This window comes from Lactuca sativa, chromosome 2 (genome assembly GCF_002870075.4).
Source record: "Lactuca sativa cultivar Salinas chromosome 2, Lsat_Salinas_v11, whole genome shotgun sequence".
Taxonomy (NCBI): domain Eukaryota; kingdom Viridiplantae; phylum Streptophyta; class Magnoliopsida; order Asterales; family Asteraceae; genus Lactuca; species Lactuca sativa.
Genome location: NC_056624.2, coordinates 60,028,785 through 60,054,415, shown reverse-complemented (window position 1 = coordinate 60,054,415; position 25,631 = coordinate 60,028,785). Strand labels below are relative to the sequence as shown.

Below are 25,631 nucleotides of genomic sequence, written 5' to 3'. Positions count from 1 at the left end.
TTATAAATATGTACAAATACGTATAATTATATATTCTATACAATATAAACCTTATATATATATATATATATATATATATATATATATATATATATATATATATATATATATACCTACTAAATACAAATAAATATATTTTTAATATATAATTACGTTTTTAAAGGCGTATGTTGACTTTCAAATGTATATAAATACTAACTAGAAGTAAATATATTTTTCAATACTAAATAAAAGTACATATATTTTTAAATGTATAAAAATATTATTATACATTTAAAAACATATTTAAAAATGTATGTATAAAATGTATACATTTAAAAAGGTATTAAACATATAATAATAATAATAATAATAATAATAATAATAATAATAATAATCAAAGTAATAGTAAATCCGAACATTTTTTACACTTAATAGTAAATCCGAACATTTTTGAAAACTTAAGGGCTTATTAGCATCAGGTAAACACATATGTGACCAGGAAACCGACTAGAACAAATTAAACAAAACATCAGATTTTACTAGATCTAAAACAAGTTTAAGGGTAAAACCGATATTTTTTTTAATAAACTTAAGGCTCATTTGCCCATTTTATTAAAACGAAGTCTTAGGACTATAGTTGTATGTTAAAGATAAGTCTAGGGAGCATATTTGTATTACACTTCCGACTTGGACACTAGGACTCAAGTCATCAAATGCAGTGAAGCCACTAAGCAAGCATAAAAAACACAAGTCGGTCGATTTAGTAATAGATTTGACCTTCCTTCTTCCCCGCATATAAACAATGGCAGCTGGTGTCACAAGGAAGATCTCAGCTGCATCAGCTAGGTCACACACCAGGAAATCCAAACCCACTTCTTCATCAGTTCTTCCAAAAGGTATGTAAACCGTTTTCTTCTCCTTTTATCCTCTTCTTTCGATCTGTCTCTCTTTTTCTTTTCTTTTTTATGAATTTAAAAAACCATCAGATGTGAATTGTGAATACCTTGTTCTTCAGTATCGGAGTAATTTCTATTCTAAAGAACTGTTTTTCCAAAAGAAAATTTTTCCCCTGATTTCAATTCGTGACGTGAATCCCAGTTTTTGTTTGAGTTCAAATTAATTCTTCTCGAATTCCAGTTATTAAAGATGGAATTAGAGTCATCAAACATATAATTTTTCTTAATTTTAAGATTCCAGATTAGGATCGTGTCTTTGACCAAACAAATTGTGCAAATCTTCCAGGACGAACTAAAAATTTTCAATGCAAACATATATTATCATAAACATCTTCTGTTATTATACAAGTTACATAACTTATTACAATAAGATACAAAACGAATCTATTTTTCTGCTAACGAATCGCCATTGATGAGATTATAACATCGCTTCAGAATTTGATTTAACTATTTGGCGAAAGAACCTTGGATATCGGTCAAAAGGGTCCGATTGTGGTCAAATTTGACCACCTCAAACAGTTTGGTCCCAACGATCTTGCATTCAATGACTTATCGACCCTACAAGATTATATCTATCTCCATGTTTCTGATTGATTATTAAATAATATCACATAAATCCATAATAGATATGAAAAATACTCAACTGATTTAAAGCTTCCTGATTTGGTTGATTTTGTTTCATGGAAAATTAGGGATTTTCAAGAAATTACTGCTTATCTTCTTTATGGGATTCTTGGCATGGGCTTTCAAAGCATTTCGTCCACCACCTCCAAAAATATGTGGATCTCCAAATGGTCCTCCAATTACATCACCAAGAATAAAGCTTCGTGATGGAAGGCATTTGTCATATATGGAACATGGTGTCCCAAAAGAAACAGCCAAATATAAAATAATAGTCATCCATGGTTTTGATGGTTGCAAACTTCATAATCTTTTCAATAGAGCCTCTCAGGTATGGATCCTTTCATTTTTTTTGGGATGTTTTGTTAGTTTTTTTTAATGGTGTGGTTGATTTTTACAGGCTCTTATTCAAGAGTTAGGGGTGTACACAGTTTCGTTTGATCGACCTGGTTATGGAGAGAGTGATCCACACCCTGAGAGAACTTTAAAAAGTTTAGCTTTGGATATAGAGGAGCTCGCTGATCAACTACAACTCGGATCCAAATTCTATTTAGCTGGATTGTCTATGGGTGGAAATTTGGTTTGGCCTTGTCTCAAGTACATCCCTCACAGGTGCAGAAGCATTTTTTAAATACCGCTTGACGGGACTGGACAGGCTTTCTAGGGCTACTTTCGATGACGAGAATGAGAAGTGCATTTACGACTTTTGCACTGACGAGAGATTGAGAGCGAGTCCCTGTCCCATCTTGTTCCACCTTTTTTTGACGGGACAAAAAAAATGCAAAATTTGTCCCACTGACATGAGTCTCGGTCCCAGTTCAATGCACGCCGGACGCAGTACAAGGTTGTTTTGTCCTGTCTTGGGAAACAAACGGGCCCGAAGGGCCCGTTTGTTTTGCAGGACATGACATATTATACTGTGTCTGGCGTGTATTCGACTGGGACTGAGACTGATGTCAGTGGGACAAATTTTGCATTTTTTTTGTCCCGCCGAAAAAGGTGGAACAAGATGGGACAGGGACTCGCTCTCGATCTCTCGTCAGTGCAAAAGTTGTAAATGCCCTTCTGATGCTCGTCATCGAAAGTAGCCCGTGTAATGTGTAAGAAACACGATGTGATTCCAATTTTGTTAATTTTTGACATGTGTTTTAAATAGGCTAGCGGGAGCAACTCTTATTTCACCGGTGGTTAATCACTGGTGGCCTTCATTCCCTTCAAACTTATCAAATGAAGTATATTATGAAATGTTTAAGCCTGACCAATGGTCTCTACGTGTTGCTCACCATCTCCCATGGCTGACATATTGGTGGAACACTCAAAAATGGTTTCCTAGTTCTTCTGTTGCTTCTCAATCCCTTGATATGTTCTCTCCCCCTGACATGGAAGTTCTATCAAAGTTTACTCCTCCCACTGAACAAGAAAAGGTACTTGCTTTCTACATCACTTTGTAATTCTTTAATCATCTACCCTTTTTATAAATCACACCTGTTATAAATAAGAAAAACCGACAAGCAATCCCATGTGTCCACAACAAACAGAAAATCAAAAGATGCATGATTTACTAATAAAAAACGTAAAATAATATTCAACTAGATTTATAAAGTGAAAAAAGACCCTAATAATAGGAAAAGTAAAAGTAAGTTGCTATAATAAATATATCATTATAAATACATTGCTATTACTTGCATTCAACCTTTGTATTTAGAAAATATTAGTATCATATACTAACAACATGTGATTAAGTAACAAAAGCATTCATATACATACATGACTCATGTTTTATTAAGTTTACTAATCTTTTTTTTTGTGTGCGTTGAAGACATTGCCAAGACAACAAGGAGAATATGAGTCTCTTCATCGAGATTTAATGATTGGATTTGGGAAATGGGAATTTGATCCAATGGAACTTGAGAATCCATTCCCAAATAACGAAGGATCCGTTCATTTATGGATGGGTGATGATGACCGTTTTGTCCCTGTAAAATCTCAACGTTATATTGCCAAACAACTCCCGTGGATCAAATACCACGAGGTAACACGTGCGGGCCACCTATTTTCTTTGGCTGATGGGATGACCGATACCATCCTCAAAACACTTGTAAATGTAAAAGATTAGTTTCACATCTTGGTTTTGAGGTTTCAGCTGATGGGATATTTCCCATCAACTGATATCAGCTGATAGGAAGGTTTTCCTTCCTATCAGCTGATATTCTTCATTTTCCCTTTTTATGTTGGTCGCTTAAAAGTTGAGGTTTTGGTTTTTACGGACTTTAGGGTGGATGAGCGACTTTCGGATGTTGTGTTGTATTTTATTTTGTTATTTATTTGCTTGGTGGGTTAATTTACATATTGTGTAACTATATCTTCTTGGATATCATGTATGAGTGGTTTAGTGTTAAAAGATGTGAATCAATAAAAAAGAAAAGTTAGGCATTAGTCATGGGGATGGGCCCGGAGGGAAGGGCAAAGTGGCATTTTTTTTTTGGGTAACTGAACTATGCTTAATTTTTTTTTGGGTCCAATTGTTTTTATTATATTATACTATATGTATATATATTTATTTAAAAATAAAAAACTTATAATAGCAATAAGTTTTTTTTTTCTTTTCTTTTCTGGCTCATCAGAACGTTTGAGGATATTTAAATCCTCAGGACCGGTCCTGTATTAGTATCTTTGTAGTTTGCTATATAGATATTATGATTTTTTACTATCAATTTGATCGTATGGTTGTGTTGTAGTCTTTTTATTTATAAGCTAAGACTCTGGTTGATATGCATCTTTTCAAGTCCAAATAATTTTTTCTGGTTGAATGGACCGGAAAAACTGTTTGATTTGCATAAAAAAATGGGTTTTTCCGATAAGATATGTCTTTTTTAGAAGCCCTAAAATCATATCTTTCTGACTGAATGAGCTGGAAAGACAATTATACACCAAACCCCGTCTCTTTCTTTCTTTCTTGGATTATTAATTTTTTTGAATAACTTTTTTTTTAAAATTTATTTTTTATTGAATTAATATTTTTTTAATGTATTTTTTATATTAAGAAATATTATTTTAATATATAATATTTATATATTAATAAATATTATTTTATTGGATTATTAATTTCTTTTAAATATTTTTTTTAATTTCCTTTTTATGGATTAATTCTTTTTAATTGGATTACTATATATTTATAAATATTATTTATAATATATAATATTTATATATTAATAAATATTACTTTATTAGATTATTAATTTTTTTTAGTTAATTTTTTTAATTTATTTTTATTGGATTAATTCTTTTTTTTGACAATACCACCACCATCCTAATTTATTAAAGAAAATTTCATCCATCCCACCATTATCGGACATAAACCGGGTCATTTTTCATTATTCAGCACAATCAATCAGATGTATAATCAAACAACATGGTTTCTTTCATTGTCAGAAAATTTTTACAGACAACATTTTACCAGCTAGCGCTTGTTCCAGACAGAAACTATCAAACGGGACCTAAGTCATAGACTGCAGTTAATTTTAATTAGACACTTTTTAATGGCTTCTAAACGTTTGAGATAAAAACTTTCACAACTATTACAATGTTTACTTTTTTGGAAATCACGCTTAAAACATGCTTCAAAAAACACTTACTTCATCCAACTCATGTTTGTAATGTTTACTTCGAAGGAAAACATGCTTCGATAAGCAATTACTTTATCTAACTCATGAAATTTCTACAAAAGTGATGTTAGTAGAAGTAATATGATAACTTAACAATAATTTTATAGGAATATTTATATCATACATTTTATTAATAAATAAATTTACAAAAAGCATTATCAAATTTTACATTCACAAAGAATAATATGGAATGTCTATAGATAGGTTTATTCAAAATAGTATCGTACTTATATGAGTGCTTATTGGGTGTTTAGCTTTTGAGAGATTCTAATTTTTAGCATTTAAGAAAAAACTCAAAAAATAAAAATCTTCATTGAACACTAGAGGTTTCTAGCTTTTAGCTTAAATAAAAAAAACTTCAAATCCAAAAGCTATTTAAAATAGTGTTTCACAAAAAAACTCAATTATATTTTTGTAAATTGACTTAATTATATATATATATATATATATATATATATATATATATATATATATATATATATATATATATATATTTTAACATATGTTTCGATTTTATATTCACAAAGATGTCCTTATATATAATGACTTGTTTTAAAAGCTTCATGTTACCAGGTAACAACTACGAATTAATTTTGCCAAACACATGTGTTTAGAAAAAAACCATATCATACTTCTATTCAATATATTAATAAGAATCAATATCCTACTTTTATCAATACATTTAATTTCCAAAGAATTGTATCTACCTCCTCTTGTTATGTCTCTAGCACGTTAGCATATTTACACATAGTAACGCATTATAAGAGCAGTAAGTAAACACAATTAAACTGAAATGTGTTTGACACATAAAATCTTGATTCAAAATAATTATATAAAACCTCATTTTGCTATAAATAAGCTTCAAATACAATAACTAAAATAAAAACTTTGCAAAAGATCTGTATTATCAAAAACATGAAAAAGAAAAACAAGAATCATCTTGGTGTCCGTTGGCTTCTAAACTGTTAAGACCTTTTGTACATTATATTTGTGTATTAGTCTTGTTAGAGTGGCTCATTGTATAGATAGCCCATTTTGTATGTAGCCCTTTATTGTATTTGTATCTTTCATATATTGGTGGAATGCAAAAATTTCATAGGAAATAATCTCACTTACATAAACTAAAGTGAAAATTGATTTTTTCACTTTTTTTAGAATCCAACGTAAAAAGAATTCTTATTTTCTTCCAATTATGTTTCACAAACAAACAAATTGGTATTGAAACCGCAATTGAACATAAAAACTTGGATAGCCAAATCATATCTAAAATATTTCAAAGTCCGCTTCAAACAAAGATTTATTTGTGGATGGAGCCCATTTCAATACAAATCAATGAAACAAAAACAATTAACCACATACAAAACAATTTTGATTTTACTTGTTAAATAGATTCAAAATTGAAAATTTTCACAAAAACTTCCTTTAAAGTTTAAAGAACTGCACCCAAAAACAGCCACGTTCTTCACTTCTTGCTGAAATCTTGATTGAGAACTCCCTTCTAGCATGTCAATTAAATCGTTACTTAATTGCACCTTCAAACCTCCAATCAACAAATCAATAAGTCCAGAAACTTCACAAAAACAGTTCTGTTTGATAAAAAAAATTCTTGTGATGTACCAATTTGTTGTGCTATATTAATGTGTATATGTGTTTAAGTGTTTATTAAAGGATGATCAAGAGAAAATAACCAAAAAATCAAGATTAACTAAGAAATTTGTTTTCGCTTTAACTTTTCTTTTTAGGTCACTGTATACCCACCATAATATATTGTCACAAAAAGTTTCGCCACCTTAGTGTCAATTTTTCATCACACAAACACATGATATTTAGTATACCCACTGCACCACATCATAAAAATATTTTACTTCTTTATTTTTTAATTAATTAAAAAATATTTAATAATCTCCAGAAAAGTCCCATTATTTTACTACAATTCATGAAAAAGTTTCAAACTAAATTTTGTTTCCTGAAAAACATGAATTACCGGTAAAAATGACGATTTGATCATTTTTTTTTTGGTTTACTGGTTTCATTATTTACCGGTTCCATTTAAGTCTTTTAACATAATTTACGAATAACTCTCAAACTAAAATTAAGTGATTATTTGACCATTTTCTCCATGTAACATACATTTTACATGTTTCATTGCTAACCTAGACGCCTAGTTATTAAATGAGCTGATGAGATGAATATGTGTTGGTGATTTGTTTCACTAATTGTATTTAAGTGTAATGGCTTGACTTGTTGACCAAAATCAATCTTGATGAATATTAAACAAGTAAGGAAGTTGCGGAGTGCCCACTTGTTTACGTTTATTCAAGATTAAAAATAGACTGTCATTTAGGGGTGAAGCCCCTGGGAGAGGGGTCTAAGGGGTAGAGCCCCTGACTGGGGTCGACCCGTTTTTAACTTTGCATTAATCCGTATAGAAAACCCAGATTTATGACAGTTTTTGACTGTTGAAAAAACTGTTTTATGACAGTTTTGAAAGTTTTCAGACAACTGAGGTTTTTAACAATTTTTTTGGTCAGTTTTCTGGTACTCATGAAATACATTCATTTTCATTCTCTGTTATGAATATCTTCTGAATCTTATCCAATCAAAGATTAGGGAGTACCATCCAAATACTTTGATTTGAAAGTGAAATCATAATTCTCAGATATCCAAGTGCCTTTATTACCCCGAAATTCTAACAATATGTTGGGTTATATAATGTTATGTTTACCATAAAACTTTGTGTTATACTTTATTGTATATTTTTCGAAATATGAAATGCAGCCAATGAAGACTAATAATTACATAAACCAGCAACAAATTCGTAATTTTTTAAGTTTATAAGAAATTTCAACTTGTCTATCTAATCTTATATAACCCAGCATATCCAACTCATCATCTCATTTCCGCACTTTTTTCCTAGAAACACACATTTTATCAAGTTCATTGTTGACCTGGATACATATTCATAAATGAACCGATGAGATGGATATCAAGTTTTACGGTAAATATACATTATATAACCTACCTTATCAGCTCATTTAATGACTAGGCGTCCAGGTCAATAATGAAACTGCTAAAATATATGTTAAATACAGAAAATGGTCAAATCATCACCTAATTTTAGTTTGAGACTTATTCATAAATTACTTTAAATAATAGGACTTTAATGGAACCAAAACCGTAATAAAACCGGTAAACCGGGAAAAAAGGGTCAAATCGTCATTTTTACCGGTAATTCAGGTTTTTTCGTAAACAAATTTTAGTTTAGGAATTTTTTTGTAAATTATGATAAAATATTGAGACTTTTCTAGGGATTTCCCTTTAATATATTAACACATAAACTTAAAATTCAAATTCAAAAAATCCGAAAATTACAAAAATAAAATAAAACATACATAAAAGACACAATTTAAACATAAATTACTATTCGTCGTCGCCAAATTTGTTTTGGTATAAATGCTCTGTTAAGTCCTGTCGGAGAAACCTACATGTTTCACTAGATTGAATTTCGAGAACTTTCATCATGTGTTCACTCGTATTCGTATTGGGAATGAAATGTTGTGGTAGATTAACTTCATTAGCCTCATCATATGTACAAATTGCGCTTCCTATTGACTCGACTACCATATTATGTAATATGCTACAAGTGTACATTATCTTTCCGTTATCCCATAGTTGTGCAAGGTTTTTCATTACATATCATTTTTGTTTGAGTACTCCAAATGCCCTCTCCATGTCCTTCCTAGCAGATTCTTGCTTTTTTATGAATTTCTTTTTCTTTCATCTCGTGATAACAAGTACGGCTTACCAAAAGTAGCGTAATCAGGGTATATCCCATCACAAAGGTAGTAACCATATTTGTATTCTCTTCCGTTCACAATGAAAGACGTATAGGCACTTGTACGGTCAGAATATCATTGAAAAAAAGAGGAATTACTAAGATTTATGTCATTGTTAGAACTTTTAACACCAAAGAGTGCACGCCAAATCCACAAATCATTAGATGCAACAACTTCCAATATCAAAGACGGCGAACCAATATCACCTCAGGTATAACATTTGATTCCATGTATATTCTTATTTAATCCTTTAATTTTGAATTTTTTTTGCAAAAATGGTCCCTCGTACAATGGGCGTATATTTGGTACGCTTAGCGTACATGCGCGTATTGAGTCGGGGAACTTAACCACGTACGTTGGGTGCACGTGGTGTACGCGATTCATACGACAACTAAGACTAAACCCTAATTATTAGGGAATGAGCCCTATTTAAACATCATTGGCCTTTGGACACTCACCCGCATCAGCCTCCACTGTTCATTATGTCCCATTGAAATCCTAGTTCATCCTTTGAGTGCTCTTGAGCCTTGAAGTGACTTTTTTTTTGGCATTTTTGGTTTGTATTCAAGAAGAAGGAACTTGGAGACCAATCATTTGTTGAGGTTGATCTTCTAGATCCAGAGTCTTCACCAACTTTGGGAGCTTTTGAAGGTATAAAGTTCTTACCTTGATGATTCATTTGATAGTTACAATTTAGGGATTGTTTATGAGATTTATGTGGTCCCATGGGTTCTCTTTGTGAGTTTAGGTAACTTTAGGAGTTAGAGGTGTTAGATCTCAATCTCTTTGTTGTTATACTGTCACACCCCGAAACCGATAGCAGAAACGTTTCGGGGCGGAGGACGTCATGTAAAGTATCACAACTAATGTACATAGTAAGCATAGTAAACACAACCATTACATTACATAGGAAATTTACATTTGTTTGAAAGGTAAAGTAATACATGCTTTATCTATACATTAGTATAACAAAAGTAAAGACGAGACTTCTATACGCTCCGTCTTCTCCAAAAGATCGCGGGGTACCTGTCTAACGAGTACCTGAGAATACAAGCAGTTTTGAAAATATCAGCATAAAGTTGGTGAGTTCATAAGCGGTTTGTTTCTGGTAAAAGAACAAGTTTCCTTTGGTTTTCTGAAAGAGTTGTTATCCAAGAAAATCCCATTTTTTCTTATAAGAGAAGTTTAGTTATCCATTTGTTTAACAACCTGGTTAAGAGAAGTTATGTTATCCCAGGAAAAACCCTTATTTTCCTAAAAGTTGGTGGTTGGTTATCCATACACGAATGTCAAATATCTACTATACTTAACAAGAATTTTATTTTCGAAACTCTAATTTCGCTCAAAGGAGTATATTAATAGACGCATTTTCGAAACTCTGGTTTTACTCAGAGGAGGATATTAGACGAAATTTCGAAGCTCTAGTGACACTCAAAGACGTACATCAACTATATTTTTGAAGCTCTGGTGACTTCCAAAGGCGTATTTTAGACGTATTTTAGAAACTCTGGTTTTACTTAGAGGAGGATATTAGACGAAATTTCGAAGCTCTGGTGACACTTAAAGACGTACATTAGCTGTATTTTCGAAGCTATGGTGACATCCAAAGGCGTATTTTAGTAATAATCCTGTTTATTAGTTCTTCACTCTCGTATCTAAGGGGAGTGTTACTAAGGACGTGTTAAAGTTCTAAGATTAATGTCATTGGTCCTTCACTCTCGTATCTAGGGGGAGTGTTACAAGGACATATTTAAAGTTCTAAGGTTCATGCTTTTAACAGTAATGACGTGGAAAATCATTTGTGAAATATAAAATATAACATTTTATAATGAGTTTCACAATTGGTTTGAAAACTAACTCTGCAAGTCAAACGATTGGTTAATACGGTTTCCAGTGTTAAAAGCATACGAAATATGAAACATTTCAAATGAAATACTGAGTTTGAGTACAAGATTTCCTTGTACTTTTTCTTGTATTCCCCCTGAAAACATTGAAAAACACGGAAAAAGGTGTAGGGGTATGAACTCACCAGACGAGAAGTGTGCCGGTTAGGATGCTAAGTGTCAGTTCAGGGCCTGAACACACACGAGGATCCTATGTAACTTGAGGAGATACATAATTGCATCTAATTAGACTTTGAACTAATAATTAAATAAGAATATACACTCCGAGGCGCGAAAACACTTCAATTCAAGTGTTAGGAGTGATCCGGGTTGCATCTAAGGGTGTGTAGGGCCTAGATAAGTAGTTTACTCTTCAAGAGTAGACCCTTAGGGTGTTTACAGTCCAAAGACCATATCCCCCATGAGTTTACAGCCTTAAACTCATCTATGGAGTGTTTTTGGATGTTTAAAGGTCTTACAATGCACAAGGGAAGGTTCTAAGGTTGCATCAAAGGCTTAGGAAGTGATCGGGACTTGAATTGACCTTGGAAAAGGGGTTTACGGTTCTTGAAGGACCCTTGGGGAGTTTACGGTCATAAACACATGAGTTTACGGCCGTAAACTCATGTTTGTCCACTTTTCATGTGTTTTGGTGGTTGTAGGTCATGCATACAAGGTTCTAGACCCAAATATAAGCCATACAAGGTGTTAGGGGCACTTAAACACCCTTTGGAGGTGTTTACGGTTTTGGGAGACCTTCCCAAACTGTAAACTCAAGTGTTGCTCATTTGGGCATCGTTTGGTGCATCACATGAAGGAATATAAGGTTCTAGGCACTCATGAAAGCTTTTGGAGGTGTTTAAGGGGCAATTTAACACCTTAAAAGGTTTTTATGGTCCATGAAGGTGTGTTTACGGTCCAAGAATGTTCTTGGGGCGTAAACTCATGTGTACTACCCAAAAATCAAGATTTTGGTGTTTAAGCTCTTACATGCAAGTCCTTAAGTCTTTGCTAAACACTAGAAAGGATTTGGAAGGGTTTTGGGGCTTCAAAACCCTCTTATAGGAGTTTACGGTTTGGGGAGGTGTTCCCAAACCGTAAACACAAGTTCTTGAGTGGTTTGGATGATTAAAACATAGATTTGCATGCTTAACAAGTTAAACAACAAGCTAGGATGGATTACTTACGATTTTGGAGCTTGAAGGGGCGTTTTTGGATCAAAACTCGAGTTTTAGAGAGAGAGAGTAGAGAGAGAAAGTTATGCGGTGGTGGTAAAAAGCTAAATTGAAGTTCACTCATCCTTTATATAAGGCTTGAGCTTGTGGCCTGATGGAAATCTACCCGATACTGAGGTTAAACGAGGCTTATGGTCGTACACGATTAAGTTGTCGTAACTCGACTTAGTTGAAACTAAAAATTTTCCCAAATAAATATTGGGATGTTTTAACGTGTTTCAAATGGGTTTGGACACTCACTAGATCATAATAAAAGTCTCAATTAAATTAACTTAACCCAAAAGTTAATGGAAAAATTGGATTACAAACGGTTTTATTAACGGAAACGGGTTACAACGATGGAATAATTTACGGGTTGTCACATTATCCCCCCGTTAGAGGAAATTTCGTCCCGAAATTTAGAATTAAGATACAAATCATGGAATTGGAAAGAGATGCGGATATTTCTGTTTCATCGAGTCTTCGCGCTCCCAAGTGAATTCGGGTCCCCGCTTGGCATTCCAGTGAACCTTCACTATCGGGATGCGACTTTGTTTCGTACGTTTGATCTCTCGATCCTTGATATCAATGGGTTCTTCCACGAAGTTCAGGTTTTCAATGATCTTGATCCCATCAAGAGGGATCACGAGGGTTTCAACGGATAGACACTTTTTAAGATAAGAGACGTGGAAGACAGGATGGATGTTGCTAAGTTCTTGAGGTAGTCGGAGTTTGTAGGCTACAGGACCGATCCTAGCGAGGATCTCGAAAGGTCCTATGTACCTCGGGTTAAGTTTTCCGCGCTTTCCAAAGCGTATCATGCCTTTCCAGGGTGAGACCTTCAACAGGACACGATCTCCAACCTGGAATTCCAGAGGTTTCCATCGTTTATCGGCGTAACTCTTTTGTCTGTCTCGTGAAGCTTTTAGTCGTTCTCGGATTTGTGCGGATAAGTGGGAATGGATGGTCATCGTCAATGTCTTCGCCTTTTTGCTTGAGCTTTCCTTTTGGCTAAGGGCCTATGCTACCATATTGGCCTTGCCGGGATGGTAGCTGATTTTGCACTCATAGTCACTAAGCAACTCTAACCATCGCCATTGCCTCATGTTTAAGTCTTTCTGATTGAAGATGTGCTGCAGGCTTTTATGGCCAGTGAAGATTGTGCACTTGGTTCCGTAAAGATAATGTCTCCAAATCTTCATGTAACACCCAAGATCAGAAAGTCCAAGAAAAGGAAAGAAACCTTAAGTCAAGGAGTGGACTCATCGAGCCTAGGGATGAACTCGACGAGTCGGAGCGGGATCCGGGGGATCGAGTAAGTGACCAACTCGGCGAGTCGGCTCGTGAACTCGGCGAGTTGGGTCTGAACGAGAAAACCCTAATTTCGGGACTTGGTACCCTATTTAAGCATCTTATTCTCTTCCCTAGGGCTCATTTGCGGCCCTATAGTCCAAAACCAGAAACCCTAAGCCTCCATTGTTGCTCATTCAAGCTTTCTTGCCATTTTGGGTGATTTGAAGGAAGAAGGAAGAAGGCACACATTGGGGATTCAAGAATTGGCAGTAGATTCAGAGTTTGTGAGGTCTTCCAGAGCATTTGAAGGTAATGAGTCGCTACCTTCCCTCTTTTGCATATAGATCAACCTTTATCATGGGATTTGGGGCTTTTTAGGACAAGTTTATGAACCATTTCGAGTTAGAAGCCCAGATCTGAAGTTGCTACTTCAGATCTATGTGTATCTTGGCCTAGAGAATCATAAAGCATCAGTCTATGGGTTGAGTGTTGAGCCCCTTTGTCTCAAACCCTAGTTTATAGTGATTTGAGCCTAGATCTCGTTAGCTACACGTAAAGTTTGCCACTTTACGTAAGGAATATGCTTTAGAAGAGTGGATCTACAGTTTGGAGTCCATGCATGACTCAAAAGTCCTCTGCATGTATGTAGATCTGAATGGACTCGGCGAGTCCTTCGAGTGGACTCAGCGAGTAGCATGAAGATGAGGAGGAACTCGACGAGTGGGATGAACAACGTCGAGTCGGATGAAGTTAGGCATGAACTCAGAAATTTGGAAGAACAACTTGACGAGTTGGTTGAAGATTGCCTTGGGCTCGGCGATTCAGGTCGCAAAACCCCAAACCCTTCGAGTTGAAACTCGAATCAGTGAGTCAGGTGGAGACTCAACGAGTTGGACAGGTTAGGACTCGAAAATAGTTGGACTTGGCGAGTCATGGACTGACTCGGCGAGTCGAGTCGCGAATAGAAGGACCCTGAGCATATGAACTCGGCGAGTCATTAGGAGGACTCGGCGAGTAGGGTTGACCTGGAAGGTTGAATTTGACCAGGATTTTGAATTTGACCAGAGATGACTTAGTTGACTGTCAGACTAAGTGTCATATTGATATTGGTAGCTCGGAGAGCTAGAGGAGCAGCAGCTCAGGGGATTGACGAGTAGCAGCCAGAGGATTATCAGCAGAGCTCAGCAGTTCAGGTGAGTTTCCTTCCAGTAGGAACGGGTCTAAGGCCACAATGCCGGCCCATTTAGCTAGTAGTAGTTTCCGGATTTTGATCCGATGCAGTAGCTAGTATGTTTGATGCCTTCGTGGCTCAGACAGGATTTATGTGTTATGTGTTCCAAGCTATGGCCTGATGCAGTATGCAGTATATGTGTGTTCATGCTAGTTGATATGTTTATGTTATGTTATGTTCAGTTAGTTCCGGACTTCGGTCCGATGCAGGGGGCAAGGCCCCAGTTAGTCCGGACATCGGTTCGATGCAGGGGACAAGGTCCCAGTCAGTTTCCAGACTTCGGTCCGATGCAGGGGGCAAGGCCCCAGTTAGTCTGGACTTCGGTCCGATGCAGAGGGCAAGGCCCCAGTTAGTTCGGACTTCGGTCCGATGCAGGGGACAAGGTCCCAGTCAGTTTCCGGACTTCGGTCCGATGCAGGGGGCAAGACCCAAGTTAGTCCGGACCTCGGTCCGATGCAGTGGGCAAGGCCCAGTATGTGCTTTATATGTTATTGCATGGTATGTGGTAGATTGGGGGAGCTCACTAAGCTTCGTGCTTAAGGTTTTCAGTTTTGGTTTCAGGTACTCAGTTTTCAAAAGAGGAGCTCGGGAAGATTGTAGTGCACACACCATAGTCAGTTAGCCTGGGAATGTTTGACTCTGATAATGAGATTATGTTTTGAATTTAATACTCGAAAGTTATGTTATGACATATGATACGTTTTTATAAATCTGGTTTTAGTAATGTTTTAAAAAGAAATTTTTAGTCATGATTTTTGGGTCGTTACAAGTTGGTATCAGAGCCTTGGTTTGAGGGATTCGTACATACCCTCGGGCGTGTCTGAACTCAAACAAAGGGATTGGTATAAAGGTTTTCAAAAGGAAAAGACAGGTTTGTAAAAAGAATTTTGAGAAAGAAAACAATTTTAGTAAAGCAAAAGAATTCAGAAAGAAAGGAGTTTTGGTAAGAGAAAAGGGTGTGGTGCATGCAATCAGCCGAGCTCAAGTAAGTACTCCTAAATTACCCATACAAGTTACGTTATGATTATCAGTATCAGTATCAGTTTTAGTTTCAGTTTCAGCTTCAGTTTCAGTAGAACAGCATGCTAGAATAGGACTAAGGATCTAGGATGATGCCTTATGTGCCTGCTTTATGTGTTTTAGCTTGATAAGAATTTCATGCTAGTAATGAGTAGACAATAGTAGGATAGCCTGTGTAGGTTATGCCTGATAGTATGAGCTTAGCATTGTATGCTAGTATAGTTTCTTGTTATGAGAATAGTTTTGCCTGAGTATGTTTCCTTTATCCGAATGCTGCTTGCTTTGTGCTTTGTGGGACTCTGAGTGATGAGAGTTAGCCATTAGGTGAATACGTCACATCACATGTGATCAGGGTTGAATAATCTCAGAGTGCTGGATTTGGCCCTATTGCGCAGCTCTTGTCTGAGTCCAACCGTTGTAGGGACGAGACTTTTACTCGAAGGATTATCCGAGCCTCATTGCATGTGATGGTATTCAGGTGGTGGCTAATTGGCATTACAAGGAGGCCTTCAGCAGCTGAGGACTGTTTGGGTAGAGTCAGAGGTTCCCTAGGGCAAGCCTAGGATGAGAGTAGCATAGATCAGTAGTAGAGAAAAGGGGACTTAGTGGAGTTGAGGTAACTCTTGAGGAAAGTACGGATAGATGTGGAAGGTAGTATGGGCCCGTACTACTGAAAGCAGAGGATCCGTACTCGATTCAAGAGGGGCCAAGGAAAAACCAGGGATCTAGTAGAGTGTGTGAGAGATCCCTCAGCAGTAGTGTGTAAATTGATCAAGAATTGTTATATTTTTAGCATGGTGACGTTGCACGAGATATCAGTTGGCAGTTCAGGTGCCGGGGAGGGATCTGGCTCAGGCTCTAGAGTCGGGCAGCTTGAGGATCAGATGAGGGATTTCATTTTCGCAGAGATCATGCGCAACATCATTGATCAGACTCCAGTGATTTTCGGTTCGGTTAGAGAGGCCATTGTGGAGCTCATGGACAGTCATCTTGAGGCCTTTAAGGCTGGGATAGTTTCAGGACAGATTGGGGCTCGTCTAGACCCCAATTCTTATGGAGTTCAAGGATCCATCGGGAAAGGAGATCCCATTTCTAGTTTTTACCATCAGGGGACAGGAGTGAGTGGGGCACCTTGTCTCCAAGAGATACTTTTTCATGATTGGATAGTTGAGGAGGTTACACGAGCCATTCACGAGGATCTGCCCAACATGGTTGTGAGGATCACTGATATGTTGATTGCAAAGCTCCAGGATCAGACAGCTGTTGTTCAGTCGACGGGCGGTGTCGACAAGGTAATGCAGGAGCGAGAGATGGATAGGGAATCGGAAAGGAAGAGTAAAACGGATGAAAATTAGGGAGCCGCAAGATCGGGCAAGAGGCCCAAGGGGCCGAATTTGAGGACGAGGAACTATTAGAGCCGCAGTAGATGCGGGAAGTGTGGTAGGACGCACATGGGTACATGTAGGCGTAGAAGTGGGGGCAATGCTGGATGTTTCAAGTGTGGCCAGATTGGCCATTTTAGCAGTGATTGTACTGTTACCATCGCCCAGGGACTTGATCTGATATGTTTCCATTGCATTCAGAGGGGCCACAAGAAGGCCCACTGTCTGAGTTTGTATACAGCAGGGCAGGTGCCAGCTCCTGATCTTGGGACTTCAAGTACCGCCAGTGGTTGCCGAGGCCGGGCAAGGGCACCCACGGCTCGGAGCCAAGTTTTCTGGTTGATTTCAGCAAGGATTCGAGCAGCGCTGAGTGATGGAGGTATGTATCTTTTACCTCCCTGTCAATTATTATTCATGTTATTATTGTTATGTTGTTGCATTGATATCAATAAGTATATGTGTGGGGGGTATTATATTACCTACTTGTGATGGAGTTTTATGCCATCTGCATACCATGGGATTAGAATGGTGAATTGGAGGTCGTTCCCTCTAGATCAGGTTACTTCAGATGCGGTGACTGTAACATGTATGTGTAAGATTCAGTAGTGCCTTACTATTTGCGGAAGGCGTTAGTCAGGTAATGATCAGTTATATTCTCAGTAGTGATAATCCAGAGTTTTTAGTGGAGTAGCTAGCGGTCAGTAAGGAAGTGGGTTGGGGATGTGCACCCCAAACGTAGGTTCTCGGGATGTAGTCCCTAAAGCAAATACAATTAAGGATCGAAGGGTGCTCAGTCAGATGGCAAGAAGGGTGCGGATCTGGTAAGAGTTAGTTGGAGCGCTGGCAAGGGTAAACGTCGGCAGATAGCATATCGCCCTTTTAATGGAAGGAAGGTTGGAAATCCTTTTGACCAGTGAGCAGTAAGGAACTAGCCGAATCCAAGTGGGGGAGAACCCTCCGAGTATACAAGGATAAGAGCCATGTAGACCCAGAATGAGTGCGCGACCTCTGAGAAGAAATGATAGTAGCACAGTGATTGATGGATTGAGAAGTTCAGAATTGGGCGTTCGAGGACCTTCCTAGCAGTTAGTTCATGTAATCGAGATGGTTAGAAGCTGGTTGGGAATCCAGGATTGGAGGACCACCTGTAGGGCTCAAGTGAGTCGGAATGAGGATCCTGAGAACGATTAGCAAGAGATGTTTTCGTATTAGTAGCCAGTGACAGAGTCAGCATGTAGGATTGTGTAGATTCAGGAGTTGGGAGTTTGGAAACTTCCCAACAATAGCTTCTTGTATACGGATTAGTAGACGGTTGGTTTGGGAACCAAGCCGAAGAGTTCCTTGACGAAGCGCTAAGTATATCAAGGATATAAGATGTCGAGGATGATGCAGTATTCAAAGACTGAGGGCTGGTTTTGAGAAATCAGGATGAGGAATCACTAGCAGGACTAGGGATTGTCAGGATTTCCTCAGATAATAGTAATAGTGTTGTAAGTCTGCGGGGGTAGCCGTAGCACTCACTAGCAGTCAGATAGTAGTAGTGGTGTTGTAAGTCCGCGGGGGTAGCCGTAGCATTCACTAGCAGTCAGATAGTAGTAGTAGTGTTGTAAATCTGCAGGGGTAGCCGTAGCATTCACTAGCAGTCAGATAGTAGTAGTGGTGTTGTAAGTCTGCGGAGGTAGCCGTAGCATTCACTAGCAGTAAAATAGTAGTAGTGGTGTTGTAAGTCTGCGGGGGTAGCCGTAGCATTCACTAGCAGCCATATAGTATTAGAGAGTTATAAGTCCGCGAGCGTAGCTGTGGCCTTTATCAGATTGGTAGGCAGCATGAGCGCGTTGTTCGACGCGGGAAAGCAGTAGTACCCACCATTTCGGGTGCAGTAGTGAGGATATGGGAATCCACGGGTTAGATTCTGGATTTCCCAAATGGTTCAGTTATGGTTAAGTCGGCGATTTGTCAGTAGATCGTCACCACAGTTATGAGATCAGAGTAGCAGTGGACCGTTGGGGTTCGGGTATGTTAAGGGCTACCGTCAGTCTGGGAGCCATCATATTGTTAGTCGTGGAATTGATGATGTCAGGATGTGACGTAAGGACCTGATCGGTGGATTGGGTGGTTGTTAGAGCCACAGTGACAGGATAACTAGTGGAAACTAGTTCCAGAGAAAGATTTCGTTCAAAAGTCATGGGAGCGACTAAGTAAGGAGTCCTTTGACTCCACAGATGAGTTGGAACTCAGTGTTTCAGTCAGTTCAGTGTATCAGGTAGTTCAGTGTTTCAGTCAGTTCAGTATTTCGGGCAACTCAGTGTTTCAGGAAGTTTAGAGTTTCAGGCATGTTCAGTATTGCAGGCAGTTTAGTGTTTGGATAGTTTCAGAGTTTTGGACAGTATTAGTATTTGTGTTGGAATGCAAGTGCTGACGGTAAAGTTGGTTGGTTTGGAAACGACAAATCCCTCTCAGCAGGATCAGTTGAGCCCTTCTGCCAAGTATAAGTGATCTGCAAGGATAGCTAGGCAGGTAGCTTTTCTTTCAGGATGAAAGGCTCGAGTTAGTAGGAGTTGAGTAATCAGGTGAGAGATAAGCAGGCTGGTTCCAGCAACATCGATTCAGTATGGATGGCAGAATGGATAGAACAGTTATAGATAGTCGAAGTATCTTCTGGAGTTGCTGGGAGCGACTAGGAGATTGCGATGGAGTGTAGTGACCGGTGGGAGTCCGGTAACTCAGATATCGGCAGATTAGTTGGACCAGGGTGGTCTCAGTGCATCCGGTAGGCGGATGAGGGGTAATAGAATTTTCAGTCGGAGGAAGTAACGTTGAGGAAATTATGGAAAAGAGAAGAATTCAGTATGTACCAACAGTAGTGACCAACACTGTGAGTGGCTAGAGTGATGGACAAAAGGGTGTTAGTTTTCCCAGACAGAGAGTTGGAGGCAGTTCACAGGACAGTTGGCCATAGCAAACTTCGAGGACGAAGTTTAGTATAAGTGGGGGAGAGTTGTAACACCCAAGATCAGAAAGTCCAAGAAAAGGAAAGAAACCTTAAGTCAAGGAGTGGACTCGTCGAGCCCAGGGAGGAACTCGACGAGTCGGAGTGGGATCCGGGGGATCGAGTAAGTGACCAACTCGGCGAGTCGGCTCGTGAACTCGGCGAGTTGGGTCTGAATGAGAAAACCCTAATTTCGGGACTTGGTACCCTATTTAAGCATCTTATTCTCTTCCCTAGGGCTCATTTGCGGCCCTATAGTCCAAAACCAGAAACCCTAAGCCTCCATTGTTGCTCATTCAAGCTTTCTTGCCATTTTGGGTGATTTGAAGGAAGAAGGAAGAAGGTACACATTGGGGATTCAAGAATTGGCAGTAGATCCAGAGTTTGTGAGGTCTTCCAGATCATTTGAAGGTAATGAGTTGCTACCTTCCCTCTTTTGCATATAGATCAACCTTTATCATGGGATTTAGGGCTTTTTAGGACAAGTTTATGAACCATTTCGAGTTAGAAGCCCAGATCTGAAGTTGCTACTTCAGATCTATGTTTATCTTGGCCTAGAGAATCATAAAGCATCAGTCTATGGGTTGAGTGTTGAGCCCTTTTGTCTCAAACCCTAGTTTATAGTGATTTGAGCCTAGATCTCGTTAGCTACACGTAAAGTTTGCCACTTTACGTAAGGAATAGGCTTTAGAAGAGTGGATCTACAGTTTGGAGTCCATGCATGACTCAAAAGTCCTCTGCATGTATGTAGATCTGAATGGACTCGGCGAGTCCTTCGAGTGGACTCGGCGAGTAGCATGAAGATGAAGAGGAACTCGACGAGTGGGATGAACAACTCGTCGAGTCGGATGAAGTTAGGCATGAACTCGACAAATTGGAAGAACAACTCGACGAGTTGGTTGAAGATTGCCTTGGGCTCGGCGAGTCTATTCTTGGACTCGGCGAGTCAGGTCGCGAAACCCTAAACCCTTCGAGTTGAAACTCGAATCAGTGAGTCGGGTGGAGACTCAATGAGTTGGACAGGTCAGGACTCGGAAATAGTTGGACTTGGCGAGTCATGGACTGACTCGGTGAGTCGAGTCGCGAATAGAAGGACCCTGAGCATATGAACTCAGCGAGTCATTAAGAGGACTCGGCGAGTAGGGTTGACCTGGAAGGTTGACTTTGACCAGGATTTTGACTTTGACCAGAGATGACTTAGTTGACTGTCAGACTAAGTGTCATATTGATATTGGTAGCTCGGAGAGCTAGAGGAGCAGCAGCTCAGGGGATTGACGAGTAGCAGCCAGAGGATTATCAGCAGAGCTTAGCAGTTCAGGTAAGTTTCCTTCCAGTAGGAACGAGTCTAAGTCCACAATGCTGGCCCGTTTAGCTAGTAGTAGTTTCCGGATTTTGATCCGATGCAGTAGCTAGTATGTTTGATGCCTTCGTGGCTCAGACAGGATTTATGTGTTATGTGTTCCGGGCTACGGCCCGATGCAGTATGCAGTATATGTGTGTTCATGCTAGTTGATATGTTTATGTTATGTTATGTTCAGTTAGTTCCGGACTTCGGTCCGATGTAGGGGCAAGGCCCCAGTTAGTCCGGACTTCGGTCCGATGCAGGGGACAAGGTCCCAGTCAGTTTCCGGACTTCGGTACGCTGCAGGGGGCAAGGCCCTAGTTAGTCCGGACCTCGGTCCGATGCAGTGGGCAAGGCCCAGTATGTGCTTTATATGTTATTGCATGGTATGTGGTAGATTGGGGGAGCTCACTAAGCTTCGTGCTTACGGTTTTCAGTTTTGGTTTCAGGTACTCAGTTTTCAAAAGAGGAGCTCGGGAAGATTTCAGTGCACACACCATAGTCAGTTAGCCTGGGAATGTTTGACTTTGATAATGAGATTATGTTTTGAATTTAATACTCGAAAGTTATGTTATGACGTATGATACGTTTTTATAAATCTGGTTTTAGTAATATTTTAAAAAGAAATTTTTAGTCATGATTTTTGGGTCGTTACACTTCAGTGCGAAGACCACTGATCCTAACTCCAGGTCGTGAGTTGTGTAGTTGAATTTGTGTGCTTTCAACTGTCTCGAGGCATAAGCGATAACTTTTCCTCTCTGCATAAGCACACAGCCTAAGCCCTGATTGGACGCATCGCAATAAACAACAAAGTCCTCTGTTCCTTCGGGCAGGGATAGGATAGGTGCGCTGCACAGGGCTCGCTTCTATGTTCGGAAGGCAGTGTCTTGCTTTTCACTCCAACAAAAGGGTACACATTTCTGTGTTAGAGTAGTTAAGGGTTTGGCGATTCTGGAAAAATTCTGGATGAACCTGCGATAGTAGCCAGCGAGACCCAAGAATTGACGGATTTCTATAGGTGTCTTCGGTGCCGACCAATTCTCTATCACCTTGATTTTGGACAGGTCCACGTGTATACCCTCTTCGCTTACCACGTGACCAAGGAAAGCTACTTTCCGAATCCAGAACTCGCACTTGGAGAATTTCGCGTACAACTTTTCCGATCTAAGAGTTTCCAACACTAACCTCAAGTGTTGTTTGTGATCTTCTTCGCTTATGGAGTAGACAAGTATGTCGTCAATGAACACGATGACGAACATGTCCAGAAAAGGGCGACACACCCGGTTCATCAGGTTCATGAATACAGCCGGTGCATTGGTTAGACCGAAGGGCATCACTACGAACTCGTAGTGTCCATATTGAGTCCTGAATGCTGTCTTGGAAACATCATTCTCGTGGACTCGAAGCTTATGGTACCCTGATCTGAGGTCTATCTTCGAGAAGTAACTGGCTCCCTGAAGTTGGTCAAAAGGTCTTCTATTCGAGGAAGAGGATAACGGTTTTTGACGGTCAACTTATTCAATTAATGGTAGTCTATACACATCCGAAAGGATCCATCTTTCTTCTTCACAAATAATACCGGGGCTCCCCAAGGTGAGGAACTCGGTCTGATGAACCCTTTGTTGAGCAGATCATTAAGCTGACTGGATAACTCCTGCATTTCTGTTGGAGCTAAGCGATACGGAGACTTGGCTACAGGATTAGCTCCAGGAATTAGGTCGATGCGAAACTCGACTTGACGTTCGGGAGGAAATCCCGGGAGCTCTTTGGGAAAGACATCAGGAAAGTTGCAGAATTCGGGGATGCTCTTGAGGTCTTTAACTTCCTGTTTCTCGTTGATTACATGAGCCAGGAATGCGTAACACTCCTTTCGCAAGAGTTTTTGTGCTTTGATGCAGGAAATGATGCGGAGATTGGAACTGAGTTTATCGCCATAGATTATGAGAGTCTAGCCAGACGGAAGATTAAGATAGATGGATTTTTCGTAACAAAGGATATCAGCATGATTGGGACTCAACCAATCCATGCCAATGATAACATCAAAGCTCTTTATGGAAACTGGCATTAGGTTAATGGGGAAAGAATGATCATTCAGGTTAATGGTGCAGCCTATAAATATATCGTTAGCCTTCTCTTTCTCACCGTTAGCCATATCGACGGTAAATGTTTCGGTTACTAGTTGAGGACTATGCTTAAGAAGATGTTTGAATGAATAGCTAACAGATTTTCTTTCAGCACCAGAATCGAAAAAGGATTGCAAGCATAAGAGTTGTCGAGGAGGAACATACTTGTGGTAACGGTGGGATCGGCGACTGCCTCAACTTGTCCCATAGTTAGAACTCTCCCGGTGTTGCCAGTTGTTGCTGCCTTGGGGCAGTTTCGCTTGAAATGCCCGACTTCACCGCAACCGTAGCAGGCCTGACTAGCACCCGCTCCGGAAGCTTGATAGGTTGATTGGGTTGGTGTTCTGCAGTTTCGCGCAAGGTGACCCTCCTGGCCACAGTTTTTACAAAACTTTTCACGACATGGGCCAGGGATACGATGGTGGTAACTACACCTGTTGCACCACGGGAGGGTACCAGTATATCCACTGGTAGGTGCTTGAGCTGAGGAACCGACGACAGAAGCAACAACATGGGTAGTAGCAGCGTGGACTGCCACAGTTTGCTGCTTCTTCGAGGACTTTTGCGAAGACTGACTTTTCTTCTGCTTCCAAAATTTTCTTTTCCCACCACTCCTTTTTGTCGGTTCAGGAGTGGTGGCTGCTTCCTCAAGGTCATCACTATGGTCAATCAGAGTTTGCGCTAGGCATTTGGCGCCGTCGTAGGTGTCTGGCTTCGCAGCCAAGACATTACCCTTGGTTGGCTGGGTCAACCCCCAGATGAACCTCTCAATCTTTTTGCTTTCCGGGGTAACCATAACCGGACAAAGAAGCACCAAGTCATCAAATCTAGAAGTGTAAACGGCGATATCGGAACCCTTCATCTTTAGGTTCCAAAGTTCATGCTCTAGTTTCTGCATTCGCCCCGAGGGCACTACTCCGCAAGCAGAAGTTCCTTCATGATCTCCCAACCCATAGCATTAGCTACAGGTAGGGTAAGGATTTGACTCGGCCATTCCACCAAGTCAGGGCTTTATCGGTGAACGTGCAGGCGGCGAACTTCACCTTATCAGTTTCAAAGCAGGCACAGATTTCAAAAATAGATTCGATTTTCTCGAACCATCGAGTTAGGGTAATGACACCTCCAATGCCATTGAAGGGTGTGGGTTTCACGTTCATAAAGTCCTTGTAGGAACACTCCTTCCGGTGTCAGGCGTATCAAGGGGTACACTGCGCGTACTGGTGCATGGTTGAGTACACCAAGTGTACAACACGTACACCAAGCGTACGACTTGTAGATGCTTTCCTTGCGCTTTTGGTCTTCGGTTGGGCTTTGGAATTTTGGGCCTTGGACTGTTTGATGCATGAGTGGGCCTTAGGATTTCTTTGGCCTTAAGTTGATTGAGTTGGGCCTTTTTGGGCATTAGGGTCCATTATTGTGTTATTGGGCCAAGTTTAGTTAGGCCCATTTTAGGAAGGGTAAAATGGGCTTTTATCTTAGGGGTTTGGACTTGGGATTTAGGCCCACAATTATGGTTTATAACCTATTTCTGGTTAGGGTGATTTGTTTGTGTTTAGTTGGAATCTTCAGGTTCTGTAGCCGAGCATTTAGTTATTTATCAACGGACTGAGGTGAGTTTTCTCATTGTATTAATGGGTCGAAGGCACCAATGCCGGCTCATTCTCTGTGATATAGAATGCTAGCTATAATTTTGATATGTGTATGAAAGACCAGGATTTGGACCCCTGCAACTGTATGAAAGACTAGGATATAACCCCTAGCATCTATATGAAAGACTAGGATCTGGCCCCTGGCAACTATTTGGAAGACCAGGATTTAGTCCTCGGCAGGAAATTACTCGTAAGACTATGGTTTGGCCCATAACACTAACTTATTTATGTTTGGTATGTAGTACTTTGGGGAAACTCACTAAGCTTTTGCTTATAGATTATGTTTATGGTTTCAGGTACTTCCGGTACTAAGGGGAAGGGCCCGACGTGATGACACAACATTCTCTCCTTATTATTTTCTGCATTTTTTGACAGTGTACTCTGATGATTTGACATTTTTATTATGTTATGGTTTTGGAACAATGTGATGATTGCAACTCTTATT

The 25,631-nt window shown here is 39.3% G+C and overlaps 1 protein-coding gene across 1 annotated transcript; it reads left to right on the top strand.

The window, feature by feature from the left end:
• Positions 1–690: 690 nt before the first annotated feature.
• On the top strand, positions 691–3,995 carry LOC111904827 (uncharacterized). The gene is made up of 5 exons (XM_023900541.3): positions 691–878; positions 1,631–1,890; positions 1,960–2,171; positions 2,716–2,983; positions 3,379–3,995. Exons 1-5 carry the CDS (start codon positions 785–787, stop codon positions 3,673–3,675), a joined length of 1,131 nt encoding a protein of 376 aa, XP_023756309.1. The 5' UTR covers positions 691–784; the 3' UTR covers positions 3,676–3,995.
• Positions 3,996–25,631: the final 21,636 nt, after the last annotated feature.

Coding starts and splice junctions, on each gene's coding strand:
- LOC111904827 (XM_023900541.3), top strand. CDS start 785: ATGGCAGCTGGTGTCACAAGGAAGATCTCAGCTGCATCAGCTAGGTCA. Junction 2,172..2,715: donor CTCAAGTACATCCCTCACAG/GTGCAGAAGCAT, acceptor TGTTTTAAATAG/GCTAGCGGGAGCAACTCTTA. Junction 2,984..3,378: donor CTCCCACTGAACAAGAAAAG/GTACTTGCTTTC, acceptor TGTGCGTTGAAG/ACATTGCCAAGACAACAAGG.